Source organism: Oncorhynchus mykiss, chromosome 7 (assembly GCF_057628025.1).
Source record: "Oncorhynchus mykiss isolate SJ-2025 chromosome 7, ASM5762802v1, whole genome shotgun sequence".
NCBI classification, from domain to species: domain Eukaryota; kingdom Metazoa; phylum Chordata; class Actinopteri; order Salmoniformes; family Salmonidae; genus Oncorhynchus; species Oncorhynchus mykiss.
In genome coordinates this window covers 67,941,542-67,956,254 of record NC_143028.1, presented here as the reverse complement: position 1 = coordinate 67,956,254, position 14,713 = coordinate 67,941,542, and the positions used below count along the sequence as shown (strand labels likewise).

Here is a 14,713-nt window from a genome sequence, read left to right as displayed (position 1 = left end):
AACGTGAAATTGAAATTAAACTGAAAACATTCCACGCTCATTCCAAACGCGTGCATAATTTGAGCGCTTGCTCAATTGCTCACAACGTAGGCTAGTGATGACCTTTATAAATGCAGAACCTCCTCACGTGCAATGTTTATTTTAACACAGAAAAAGTCTAATATAATTTCAGCCACAAAAGAAGACTTCATTCTCAAACATAGTGTCGTGCATAAAATTCGCATTCCTGAGGGAGAGTTGTTCCGAGCGCAATATCAGCACCACGGACAGCACCACTTGATATGCAGTAGTGATTCATTTCCCCACAGCAATAAAATGCTCTATAATTTGTTCACTGTTTATAGAAAAGTGTAGATTATATAAAACATTAATAAAAAAATTGCAATCAGGCTTAATGTTTGCTAATTAAATTGTTGCTTTTGAAGGACCTGTGACTGTTTTTTTTATATAGAATAGAAGTCCACAACTGGAGTAGGCTATGAGGGTGCAAACTATAAATCAAATAGAATGCTCATTGTTAGCTTTCTACCAAGACAAATAGATCCTCCATCCTTGAATGAGGTTATAGTTTGTAATTTAACACAGTCATTTTTTTTCACATCACTGTGATGGGGGTGCAAGTGCGTGTTTCCACAACCGATGTATGTGTGTGGGTACAAGTGCGTGTGTGCACGTTGGCTCAGGGGACTCCCTCCCTTCTCAAAACACTCACGAACTCAAAATATCTCCGACCAACAATTTCAGTGCGGCTGCCTTACTTTGGCCAGGGAGGTCAGACGACACGAGAGGTAATAACATCCCGTCGCCAATGAGCGACGCGCTTCAATTTTGGCGATTTCGCGCACCGAACGCCCAGTTCTGCTCAGCGTGGACGCAACACATTTGTTGCAAATTCACTAAGCAATCTCAAATCTTTCGTTTGTATATTATTTCAAATAGAATGGCAGTTGAGGAGACGACAGAGCCCCGTGAGTTGATTACTACTGTGTCCCCTGACGCGCATGAAGCCATGGACTGGCTTTCCACTTGAGAGGAGGACACATGGAGAACCCCGCGAAATACCTCTCAGTGCACGAGAGCCACTCCGTCCCGTTACCTCTTGGGGAGATTATGTGGAACTCGACCGAATCGGAGGCAACATCCAACGGTGGAAAGGAATTGGTCATCAAGACAGTGACGGGCTGTTTGCTCTCCCTGCTCATCCTGTGGACACTACTGGGAAACATTATGGTGTGCTCCGCCGTACTCCGAATTCGGCACTTACGAAGTAAAGTGACCAACATTTTCATCGTTTCTTTGGCTGTGTCGGATTTATTCGTTGCAGTTCTGGTGATGCCATGGAAAGCTGTGGCCGAGGTGGCGGGGTATTGGCCCTTTGGTACTTTTTGTAATTACTGGGTGGCTTTTGATATCATGTGCTCAACTGCGTCCATCCTCAACCTCTGCATTATCAGCGTGGATAGATATTGGGCCATATCAAGTCCGTTCCGGTACGAGAGAAAAATGACCCAACGAGTTGCCTTCGTTATGATAAGCGTCACGTGGACGTTGTCTGTACTTATTTCATTCATACCAGTCCAACTGAACTGGCACAAAGCCAGCGAAGACGAAACAGTTGGAGTCCATAACGCCTCCTTGGGTGAAGTAGAAGAAAACTGTGACTCTAGCCTCAACAGAGAATACGCCATATCTTCATCTTTAATAAGTTTCTACATACCCGTAGCAATTATGATTGTGACATACACGAGAATATATCGGATTGCTCAGATCCAAATCAGGAGGATAGCTTCCCTAGAGCGCGCGGCGGAGCACGCGACAAGTTGCAGGGCCAACAACAGACTCGAGTGCCAACACCACAATACCTTGAAAACATCTATTAAAAGGGAAACCAAAGTTTTAAAAACGTTATCGATCATTATGGGCGTCTTTGTGTGTTGTTGGTTACCTTTCTTTATTTTGAACTGCATAGTTCCATTTTGTGATAAACCACCGACTGACAAAGACGCAGGTCTCCCTTGCGTGAGCGAGACAACTTTTGACGTTTTTGTTTGGTTCGGCTGGACTAATTCATCCATGAATCCTATTATTTACGCTTTTAACGCAGAGTTCAGAAAAGCATTTGCCAGTCTGCTGGGTTGTCGTAATTTCTGCTCCAGAACACCCGTTGAAACTGTAAACATTAGCAACGAGCTGGTCTCTTACAACCAGGACACCCTTGTCCACAAAGAAATCGTGAATGCCTACGTCAATATGATCCCCAACGTAGTGGAATGCATTGAGCACGAGGACACGTTTGACAGGATATCACAGTTATCTCACAACAATGAAAATGCCACCGACTCTGTTTGTGACTTGGAAGACTGTGAGGCAGATATTAGCCTCGACAGGATGACACCATTCACCCCTAATGGTTTACATTGAATACACCTCGACAGGATGACACCATTCACCTCCAATGGTTTACATTGAATACACCTCAACAGGATGACACCATTCACCTCCAATGGTTTACATTGAATACACTTGTAACACCTCGTGCGTAAAATGATGTATTGCTTCAATCAGATATTTGAGATGTTGTGTTGTTGTCCCATGCTGAAAAGTGACGTAAATTGGTGTCTTATTACATAAGAAAAGTCTATGTTTATTAATTTATACTAAGGTTATGGCTTCTAAGTTCTATGTATTCGGAGCAGCAGATGTAATGCAACCAGTTGCTCTTATTGACCAAGTGGGTTCTATTTGCGGTGAGGTACCCATTATTGAGTTCAGATATTATACTGCTTATCATTTTCACGCTCAATGACAGCGTGCCGGACTTTTACAGACTATGGAAAAGGAGCAAAGCCTTACAAGGCAGTGTAACCACGCACGTTCATCACATGCAGTTGTTTAAAACGCCTTATTTATTCTGGGAAAGAGTGCAATATAGTTTTGAAACAAGGGAAATGTTACAGGATTGTAATATGTTTAATTTAAACGAGGCCAAAATATTTAAAGTGCTCCTCTCTCTCTCTCTCGCTCTCTCTCTCTCCCTATCTATCTATCTATCTATCCTGCTCTCTATGTGTCTGTCTCTCTGTCGTACACAGACATAACTGCACAGCAAATTTGCCCACGCACACATTAGACAAAGCATTCTCAATCGAATTATGCACATAGAGCAGGCTTGCTTGACTTTATCCATAATAAATCCACACCGATTCAAATCGACTTAGGAACTGTTGGAAACCTTAACTTGACTGATTATGGTGAACACCTGCTAAGTACGATAAGCTTAATTATTACTTAGTGGATGTTCTATTCTCTGTGTGATATTCTACCTCTCTATTTGGTGATACAAATGGCCAAGATGCACAAATCCAACCGTCTCCATGCGCCAAAGTATGGCATCCATATTAGGAAGTCCACCAGACAACATACATTAAGTTAATTGACTTGATGCATCTCCCTCATAGCCAGTTAATGATAAACTTTTAAGATCACATATGTCTACAAATTAATCAACAATTCAGATGATGTGCAATGAGGTAATACAGAAACTTGGTGTGAAACTCCACAGTGGGACCATGGTCGGCTGGATGTAGCCTACATTTCACCTCAGCTAATGTCCATCTTTTGATAATGTACAAATGGCAATGATATTGAATGTATACTGTCATTCAAACAGTGAAGTGTGTCATCATTTTGTAATAAAATGCTATCTAGCAGAGATTCCAGTTTATTCGAATGGTTCTTGTAGAATGAAAAGGGACACATCTACAGTGTCCATATTAGGACAGCCTCAGAGTCACGAGCAGTTAGTCAAGGAACTGCTTCCTGTTTTTGTCCCTAGCGAGAAAACAATGCTGTACTTGATATTTGCAATATCTAATTTCATACATTCTTAGTTAATAAGGAGAATACCATTAAATAATTTCATATGATACTGCTAATAGACATACACAGATGTAGATGGATAATTATCTTAAGTTTAGTGCTTAAATACTCTTTTGGTATTTAGGAATAAAGAAAGTTGCACCTTTATGTTGTTCAAGGTCTCAAAATGGTTGGACATGCCACCATCACAGGCCAACCAACCATTAATGTCTTAACTGTCAGAAGTACATTTCCAATCTAAAAAAGACAGACTTTGCTCAGACAAAATCACCCAGAGGGAAATCTTCCAGACTTTTGTCTCAGTGTGCATCTGTAGAGTTTCTGAGTCCTCAGCTGTCCCCTTTTCCTTCCTATAAAACAGAGTTTAGTTATGCTGTGAATTGTCCTCATTTTGTCTCTGAAGTGCGCCATACTCTCGCCTTGATGAAACCATATGGGCTTAGCACTGTGCTGGAGCTCATCCTTCCCTCCCCGTGCTGAGGAGATGTGAAAGGTAGTTGGTCTTGATGTTCTGCAATGACAGGTTTGGAGAAGAAGCGGAGGCAGGCTCAAGGGGGTTTCTCTATCCGTCACTACAAATCCGTCAAAAGCATCTCTCTATTCCCACAGAGATGCATATCTCTCTCTCTCTCAGACCTGGGATAACTATAGTTTTCTGTGTAGAAATTAACAATTTTTCCAGGGGAACAAATAATTACTTTGAGGTGACTACAACTATTTGAATACAGATCCCGAAAAAGGAATACTTTTAAAAACTATTTGAATATAGATCTCAGAAAGTGACTACTTGAATACAGATCTCAGAAAGTAATTACTTTTTTTAACCTATTTTTAGTAATACAGATCTTTGTATTATTGGAAGCTATTGGATTGTTGCCTTTAATTAATGGCAGGGTTGTATATTATAGTAAGTAACTGCATGTTGAAGATAGAAATATAATTAATAGATCACACGTAATATCATGTACTGTTCCAATCTATCTGACAGGCATATTTGATCTACACAATACATTTCTCAGAACATTTTGTAAATGTCCATTCTCCTGAATGTCCATTGCCCCATGTGTACATAATCAAGTCAAACCATTTAACCAATTATGTTTTGCACAGATAAGTATAAGTTGTGATGCTCAACTACTGCATGACTCTTTCAACATGCCAATGAAAAGGTTGAAAGCTTAATAAAATTGATGATATCTGAGCATACTGCAAGTTAAATCAAAGCCATTTGCAAACATTGCAAACAGAAAGTTGGATGCAAAAACAATTTCAAACCTCTCTGTCCATCTGAGGGTTAGGGCTCTATTCAATCCACATCTCGGAATTTCAGCTTTACAGCGTGCATGAAATTTAAAGGCAATGTTCCCGCTTTAGCTGTATATGTTGGCTTTAGCTGTATATGTTGGCTCAATCACCATATGTTGGCTGTCACCACCGATAAATCCATGATTATCGAAAACTTCAACAAGCATTTCTCAATGGCTGGCCATGCCTTCCTCCTGGCTACTCCAACCTCGGCCAACAGCTCTGCCCCCCCCGCAGCTACTCGCCCAAGCCTCTACAGGTTCTCCTCTACCCAAATCCAGATAGCAGATGTTCTGAAAGAGCTGCAAAACCTGGACCCGTACAAATCAGATGGACTTGACAATCTGGACCCTCTATTTCTGAAACTATCCGCCGCCATTGTCGCAACCCCTATTACCAGCCTGTTCAACCTCTCTTTCATATCGTCTGAGATCCCCTAGGATTGGAAAGCTGCCACAGTCATCCCCCTCTTCAAAGGGGGAGACACCCTGAACCCAAACTGTTACAGACCTATATCCATCCTGCCCTGCCTATCTAAGGTCTTCGAAAGCCAAGTCAACAAACAGGTCACTGACCATCTCGAATCCCACCGTACCTTCTTCGCTGTGCAATCTGGTTTCCGAGCCGGTCACGGGTGCACCTCAGCCACGCTCAAGGTACTAAACAATATCATAACCGCCATCGATAAAAGACAGTACTGTGCAGCCGTCTTCATCGACCTTGCCAAGGCTTTCGATTCTGTCAATCACCATATTCTTATCGCCAGACTCAGTAGCCTCGGTTTTTCTAATGACTGCCTTGCCTGGTTCACCAACTACTTTGCAGACAGAGTTTAGTGTGTCAAATCGGAGGGCATGCTGTCCGGTCCTCTGGCAGTCTCTATGATGTTGCTCTTGCTGTGGGAAATTCCCTGATCCACCTCTACGCAGACGACACCATTCTGTATACTTCCGGCCCGTCCTTGGACACTGTGCTATCTAACCTCCAAACGGGCTTCAATGCCATACAACACTCCTTCCGTGGCCTCCAACTGCTCTTAAACGCTAGTAAAACCAAATGCGTGCTTTTCAACCGTTCGCTGCCTGCACCCGCACGCCCGACTAGCATCACCACCCTGGATGGTTCCGACCTAGAATATGTGGACATTTATAAGTACCTAGGTGTCTGGCTAGACTGTAAACTCTCCTTCCAGACTCATATCAAACATCTCCAATCTAAAATCAAATCTAGAGTCGGCTTTCTATTCCGCAACAAAGCCTCCTTCACTCACGCCGCCAAACTTACCCTAGTAAAACTGACTATCCTACCGATCCTCGACTTCGGCGATGTCATCTACAAAATAGCTTCCAATACTCTACTCAGCAAACTGGATGCAGTTTATCACAGTGCCATCCGTTTTGTTACTAAAGCACTTTATACCACCCACCACTGCGACCTGTATGCTCTAGTCGGCTGGCCCTCACTACATATTCATCGCCAGACTCACTGGCTCCAGGTCATCTACAAGTCCATGCTAGGTAAAGCTCCGCCTTATCTCAGTTCACTGGTCACGATGGCAACACCCACCCGTAGCACGCACTCCAGCAGGTGTATCTCACTAATCATCCCTAAAGCCAACACCTCATTTGGCCGCCTTTCGTTCCAGTTCTCTGCTGCCTGTGACTGGAACGAATTGCAAAAATCGCTGAAGTTGGAGACTTTTATCTCCCTCACCAACTTCAAACATCTGCTATCTGAGCAGCTAACCGATCGCTGCAGCTGTACGTAGTCTATCGGTAAATAGCCCACCCAATTTTATCTACCTCATCCCCATACTCTTTATATTTATTTACTTCTCTGCTCTTTTGCACACCAATATCTCTACCTGTACATGACCATCTGATCATTTATCCCTCCAGTGTTAATCTGCAGAATTGTAATTATTCGCCTACCTCCTCATGCGTTTTGCACACAATGTATATAGACTTTTTTTCTACTGTGTTATTGACTTGTTAATTGTTTACTCCATGTGTAACTCTGTGTCTGTTCACACTGCTATGCTTTATCTTGGCCAGGTCGCAGTTGCAAATGAGAACTTGTTCTCAACTAGCCTACCTGGTTAAATAAAGGTGGGGAAAAAAATAAGAAAAGAAAAAATCAGAAATTAGTGCGGAATCTGTAACGGTTCAGCTTTACGAATTGAATACAGCCCCAGGTGTTCTTGTTTCAAACACATACTATATCATATTTAAAGGGATAGTTTACTCAGAATGTAAAACAACATGATTTTCTACCTAGCTTGGATGTAGATGATTCAGAAGGCAGTTTGGGGATATGTAGTTTCCTTTCAACACTTAATAGCCATAATTTGTTACTGTTAGCATTATCAGCATTCTCAGTGACACCAGTGATGTACTGGGCCATACGCACTACCCTCTGTAGCGCCTTACAGTCAGATTCCAAGCAGTTGCCATACCAGGCGGTGGGTGAACAGGGAGTACAGGAGTACAGGAGGGGACTAAGCACTACACATGTATAAAAACTTGATGTCAAGTGTTACTGTATTACTTTGTGTCACTCATTATAAAAACATTTTTTTTAGTTATTTTGAAGCTGCGAAAGTGGTCTACTCTAAGGTGATTCCATGTCTCTCATGTATTTAATTCTAGGCTATAGGATTTTTTTTCTTATCGTGATGTGTGTTTTGTCCTAATCCTGTCATGATGTGTGTTTTGTCCTGTATTTTAATTTAATTTGAATGTTATTTTTAATCCCAGCCCCTGTCCCTGCAGGAGGCCTTTTTTCTTGTAAATAAGAATTTGTTCTAACTGACTTGCCTAGTTAAATAAAGGTTAAATTAATGTTAAAATTTTAAAAAATTAAAAATATATATTAATATCTAGGAGCCCAACAAACCATGTGCTTATCATCATATATTTAGACTAATTCAACTAACTGTTGCTTCTTCAACAAATATTTGTCAGCCACCCCCCCCCAACAAAATATGTATTTTTCAAATAACTTGCATATACTTAAATATCTTCAAATATGATTTGTTTTCCTGACATGTATTCAAAATACTTTTGAATATTATTTATTTTTCTAAGACCCGTATTTGAATATAAAAAAAATAGTTGCCTTTTAGTTGAAATTACATAAACTACATTCTACTACCATCACCATGCGCAATGCAAAGCATCGGCTGGAGTGGTGTACAGCTAGCTGACATTGGACTGGGTTTGGCGCGTGCCAGGAGAACGTTACCTGCCTGAATGCATAGTGCCAAATGGAAAGTTTGGTAGAGGAGGAATTATGGTCTGGGATTTTTTTTAATGGTTTGGGCTAGGCCCCTTAGTTCCAGTGAAGGGAATCTTAATACTACAGCATACAATGACATTCTAGAAGATTCTGTACTTCCAACTTTGTGGCAACAGTTTGGGGAAGGCCCTTTCCTGTTTCAGCATGACAAAAGAAAAGTGCACAAAGAAAGTTCCATACAGACATTTTCGTTGAGATCAGTGTGGAAGAACTTGACTGGCCTGCACAGAGTCCACAGAGTCCCTTTGGGATGAATTGGATCTAATCGCCCAACATCATCAGTGCCAGACCTCACTAATGCTAAATGGATGCAGCAATTTTCAACATCTAGTGGAAAGCCTTTCCAGAAGAGTAGAGGCTGTTATAGCACCAACTCCATATTAATGCCCATGATTTTGGAATGAGATGTTCAACGAGCAGGTGACCACATATTTAATTTTTTTAATATATTTTTTAAATGTACCCCTTTTTCTCCCCAATTTCGTGGTATCCAATTGTTCAGTAGCTACTATCTTGTCTCATCGCTACAACTCCCATACGGCTCGGGAGAGACGAAGGTTGAAAGTCATGCGTCCTCCGATACACAACCCAACCAAGCCGCACTGCTTCTTAACACAGCGCCATCCAACCCGGAAGCCAGCCTCACCAATGTGTCGGAGGAAACACTGTGCACCTGGCAGCCTTGGTTAGCGCGCACTGCGCCCGGCCCGCCACAGAAGTTGCTGGTGCTCGAAGAGACAAGGATTTTCCTACCGGCCAAACCCTCTCTAACCCGGACAACGCTAGGCCAATTGTGCGTCGCCCCACGGACCTCCCTGTTGCGGCCGGTTACGACAAAGCCTGGGTGCAAACCCAGAGTCTCTGGTGGCACAGCTGGCGCTGCAGTACAGCGCCCTTAACCACTGCACCACCTGGGAGGCCCTTGGTGACCACATACTTTTGGTCATGTAGAGTGTATATATATATATATACATACAAAGATTTATGTAGTCACTGTATTGGCTTATTATTTGGATAACATTTCTAATTATTTGGACAAAAGGGTTATTATATTTTGTTTAGTTACTCAGGGTAAGTATTTACCTGTTGAAATTCAATGGTGCTGGATTGAACATGACAGTTAAAAGTTAGACCTGCAGCACAACGAATGAAGGCTGTAGTCAGTTTCCTCACTTTCTTATTCCTTCATCTTCTCTCTCTCTCCTTTTGCTTTTCCTCTCCCCTGCACTGTGATTCATTCAAGTGTTTATGCCTCACCGTGTGTCTCTCCTCTCCGTCTCTACCAGCCTTGTGATTCACTCAAGCATTCCCAGTGGTCATGAAAGGTATGAAATTGCTGTCCACTTTCCCAGAGGCAGTTAGACCACTCCATTACATCTCTTCTACCTCTAGGCTTTGTTGTGAGTAGGAACTGGGAAGCCCAAGAAAATAATAATAATAATAATAATTGAAAGTCTCACACAGTGAATTTTTTAATAGGTTCCTTCGCCAAAGTTTTGGCTCAGAAATCAGCATGAGAGTTTGGAAGCCATCCTCACAAACCTGATACATGCTGTGGATGAACTCCACTACGAAAAATCATTTTTTTGCAAATGACAGAATTCAATGCAAAGTTAACTCATAGGCCTTCAAAGACACTTCATTACATTTCAAAAGGAATATTCTATTGTTGTTGGTCGTGCACTTTAAACATCCTCAAAGAAGCTGTATACTTTGAGATTGAAAACATTTGCAAATTGTTGTACATCCCATGGTCCACATAACGGTTTTGGACAGATGAACATATCACCAATGAGTTGTCATATCCTCAATACATCTGATTGCTTACATTTTTAACCTCAACCCAGCAAGGTGTCTAAATAAATGGCTCAGCCTCTAGCGTCTCCAACAACACCATCATTCAACTAACATGTTTTTAAATGCTTGAATGGATTGAGCAATGTCTAATCAACAATGAAAACATTTGCGACCATACACATTCACAACCATTGTACACTACCTCCTGGATGTGGTGTCACAATACAAACAGCATGTTGCTCCCTCAAAAGGTCAAGGGTCAGCGACCACCTTTAAGGAAGAAATGAAGGATGCCCCTTATTTCTTATAGTTGTAATGGAAGGTTCTTGTTTTACATTGATCATGAGTTGTCACAGGCCTATATTCTAAATTCCAATATATGGTGTCATATGTGGTGTCATTTCCTCCTGCAAGGTGCACACTGATCTTAAGCCTTTTAGGGCAAGGGTGGGCAACTCCAGTTCTCGAGGGCCTGATTGGTGTCACACTTTTTCTCCATCTCTAGCAAACACAGCTGATTAATCAAATTGCATTCTAAACTGAAGATCATGATTAGGTGATTATTGGAGTCAGGTGTGAATAGCTGGGGCTCGGGCAAAACTGTGACACCAAACAAGCCCTCGAGGACTGGAATTGTCCACCCCTGTTTTAAGGGATCATCGTGCTTCTGGGGAATGCTGACCATTAACCACGATACACTCCATTCACAACAGTCATATTAATTAGACACCAACTGGAAGGAAATGACAGGAAACTGGGAGGGACTTAGATATATATATATATATATATATATATATATATATATATATATATATATATATATATATATATATATATATATATATATATATATATATAGCATTACAAAATACTTTTATCAATTTTCAGAAATATTGGTCAATTATATTTTATTGTTTAAAGTAATTATGAAAGAGACTGGTGGTTTTCTTCTAGTCATGGCATGGGGTTGTTCAATGACACACATTGCACACATTTAAGAGAGACAAATAATAATGTATTTTTTTACAAAATACTATACTTCTGCCTCACTAAAATAAGTAGTACTGCTAGGTTTTACATAGTCACATGTAACAACTAACTACATTTTAATAAAGAACTGTACAAATGATTTCTGACATCAATATAACAAATACATTTACATTTTACATTTTAGTCACTTAGCAGATGCTCTTATCCAGAGCGACTTACAGTAAGTGCATTCATTTTAAGATCTTTAGGTGCATTCATTTTAAGATCGCTAGGTGAGACAACCACATATCAGAAAAAAATATACAGGAGTGTTTTGCAAAATTCACATTTTCATACACATCTAAACGCTATTAATGAAAAATCTGAGAACAGTAATATTTTATGACAGTACTCATAAACAATCATTTCGGATGAATAAAACATGTAAGAAATGTACAGATAAAGCATTTTGGAAATAAACTCTTCAAATGCTCGTTTTAGTTTTTCGTTGCAAAACCTTTTGCTATGGTATGCCCTAATGAATACAACCCAAGTCAAGTTAAAATAGTATGTCCAATATGAATATGATCAATTCAGTTGCTTATACAGTAAAATTTCTCAGAGATATGGAATAATTAACTTGTTTTGGATAGGGGGCAGTATTTTGATGTCCGGATGAAAAGCGTGCCCAAAGTAAACTGCCTGTTACTCAGGCCCAGAAGCTAGGATATGCATATCATTGGTAGAGTTGAATAGAAACCACTCTAAATTTTCTAAAGCTGTTAAAATGATGTCTGTGAGTGCAACGTAACTGATATGGTAGGCGGAATCCTGAGGACAAACCACCCCCCCCCCAAAAAAAATCCAGCCTACCACTATTTTCAATGGCTATCACTTTTATTAAAAGGCCAAGTCCTCTCAGATTGCAGTTCCTAGGACTTCCACTAGATGACAACAGTCTTTAGAAAGAGTTTCAGGCTGGTTTTTGGAAAAATGAGCCAGAAATTGTAGTTTTTCTTGGTGGCTCCTATTTTGGCTGTTGTGTTTCCAAGCGCCTGAATGAGAGCGCATTCTTTGGTATTTTCCTTCGGTAAAGACAATAATTATTCTCAGTCTTAAATTGTATCATTTATTTACGTATTAGGTTACCTAAGGTTTGATTATAAACGTTGTTTGACTAATTTGGAAAAGTTTATTAGTAACGTTTGGGATTTATTTTGTATGCATTTTGATGGAGGCAAACTGGGTGGATTATTGACTGAAGCATGCCAGCTAAACTGAGTTTTTATGGATATAAAGAAGGACATTATTGAACAAAAGGACCATTTGTGATGTATCTGGGACCTTTTGGAGTGCCGCCAGAAGAAGATCAAAGGTAGGGCATATATTATATCGCTATTTCTGACTTTCATGTCGCACCTGCCTAGTTGAAATATGTTTTTCATGGTTTTGTATGTGGGGTGCTGTCCTCAGATAATCGCATAGTGTGCTTTCGCCGTAAACCCTTTTTGCAATCTGACACAGCGGCTGGGTTAACAAGAAGTTAAGCTTTATATTGATGTATTACACTTGTGATTTTATGAAAGTTAAATATTTATAATACTGTAGTTTGAATTTCGCGCTCTGCAATTTCACCGGATGTTGTCGAGGTGTCCCCGCTAGCGGCACGTCTTTCTCAAAGAGGTTTTAAGCAGAAAAGTAAAAAAGTCAGAACATGGCTGGCAGTTTTTTTATGTTGTTTTACATCATACTCTTGTGCCATAATTGAAAATAAAATATTCTCATGTCAGTGTCACATTGACATAAATGTGGTGATTAGTATATTTTCAGCCTTGTACGCCACACCACTCAACAATAGATGTCCATCCATTTAAGGTCATATTCAGATGTCACTCTTATTGACATGCATCTCTAACTGATGCACATGAACTGAAGGCCACTGTTAAACGAATTCTTAGTGATTTTAAATATAATTCTAATGCATAAGTTAGGGATGCCATCAGGATGCATAATGCTTTGTTTCTGGCACTGTTTCAGTTCCCTTTTGATTCCGTTTGAACCCCTGACTCAGGCAGCGTAGCCTAGTGGGTAGAGCATTGGACTAGTAACCGAAAGGTTGCAGGTACAAATCTGTCGTTCTTCCCCTGAACAAGGCAGTTAACCCACTGTTCCTAGGCAGTCATTGAAAATAAGAATTTGTTCTTAATTAACTGACTTGTCTAGTTAAATAATAGGTATAAAAATACATATTTATCCAACTCAACTGTCAACAATAAAGAACACACTTTTACTTTTTTATATATGGTGTATGTGGACACCACTTCAAATTAGTGGATTTGGCAATTTCAGCCACACTCGTTGCTGAAATGTGTTTAAAATCGAGCACACCGCCATGCAATCTCCATAGACAAACTTTATAGTAGAATGGCCTTACTGAAGAGCTCAGTGATTTTCAATGTGGCACCATCATAGGATGCCACCTTTCCAACAAGTCAGTAGAGCTGCCCCGGTCAACTGTAAGTGCTATTACTGTGAAGTTAAAACATCCAGGAGAAACAACGGCTTAGTTGCGAAGTGGTAGGCCACACAGAACGGGACCGCCAAGTGCTGAAGCGTAGTGTAGCGGATAGTCCTGACACACATTCTGTAAATTCACCAAAGTTACAGTAATTGTCAGTAATTTTGGTAAATAGCAGGTAATCAATGTCAATGTATGGTAATTTTGGTAATTTATACTTGAATATCTTTAAAAAATATATTAATATAAAGTATTCATTTTTTAATATCTGTGTCCATATTTCCATGAGTTTTTAGTGGATAAACCATATGGTTCAATATAAAATAGCCTAATTAATGTACAAAAACATCTAATCCACAAAGCCATTATTTTCTATAAACTGCAACTATTGACTTTTTTTCTTAACTGCCGTCAGCTTGGTGCAGAAACATTTACAACAAAGACATGTTGTGACAGTAAAATAAGTTAAAAGTGTGTAAAATATAAAGGACATTTCATGCTGAAACCCTCATATTAAACACCAATGGTGTTCACTAAGTTGATGGGTTAAATTTGGGATAATGCTTATAGCGTTGTCATTCTATTTTGTATTTTATATACATTTATTTATTTACATGTGACAAAAATGTCATGTAGATATTAGGCAGAATCTACCGCACACCAAAAAACGATTAGTGAAGGTGCTGGAGGCAAAATGCAAAACTAGAGAAATACACTTTGCTACCCTATATGCATCAAATCACATTGAAAACCCTGTTCAATCACGGAGCACACTTTAATGAATAGCCTGTCAAACTTTCATCAAAGCCACTTGGCAACTGGCATTGATGGCAAAGACAAGCGTCCTCTCTCATTTCAACAAGGACACTATTGAAGTCTAAGGAGCTGAGAGATGTTTAGAAGAAGATGCTTGGCTGAAGCAGAAAGTATTGGTTTAGATTGTGCCTT

At 40.1% G+C, this 14,713-nt stretch overlaps 1 protein-coding gene across 1 annotated transcript; it reads left to right on the top strand.

Moving 5' to 3' along the window:
- The first annotated feature begins 959 nt into the window (after nucleotides 1-959).
- LOC110528467 (dopamine receptor D5) lies at nucleotides 960-2,541 on the top strand. Its single transcript, XM_021610558.3, has one exon. The coding sequence runs from the start codon at nucleotides 1,042-1,044 to the stop codon at nucleotides 2,419-2,421; it is 1,380 nt and encodes a 459-aa protein (XP_021466233.2). The 5' UTR covers nucleotides 960-1,041; the 3' UTR covers nucleotides 2,422-2,541.
- The last annotated feature ends 12,172 nt before the right edge of the window (nucleotides 2,542-14,713 follow it).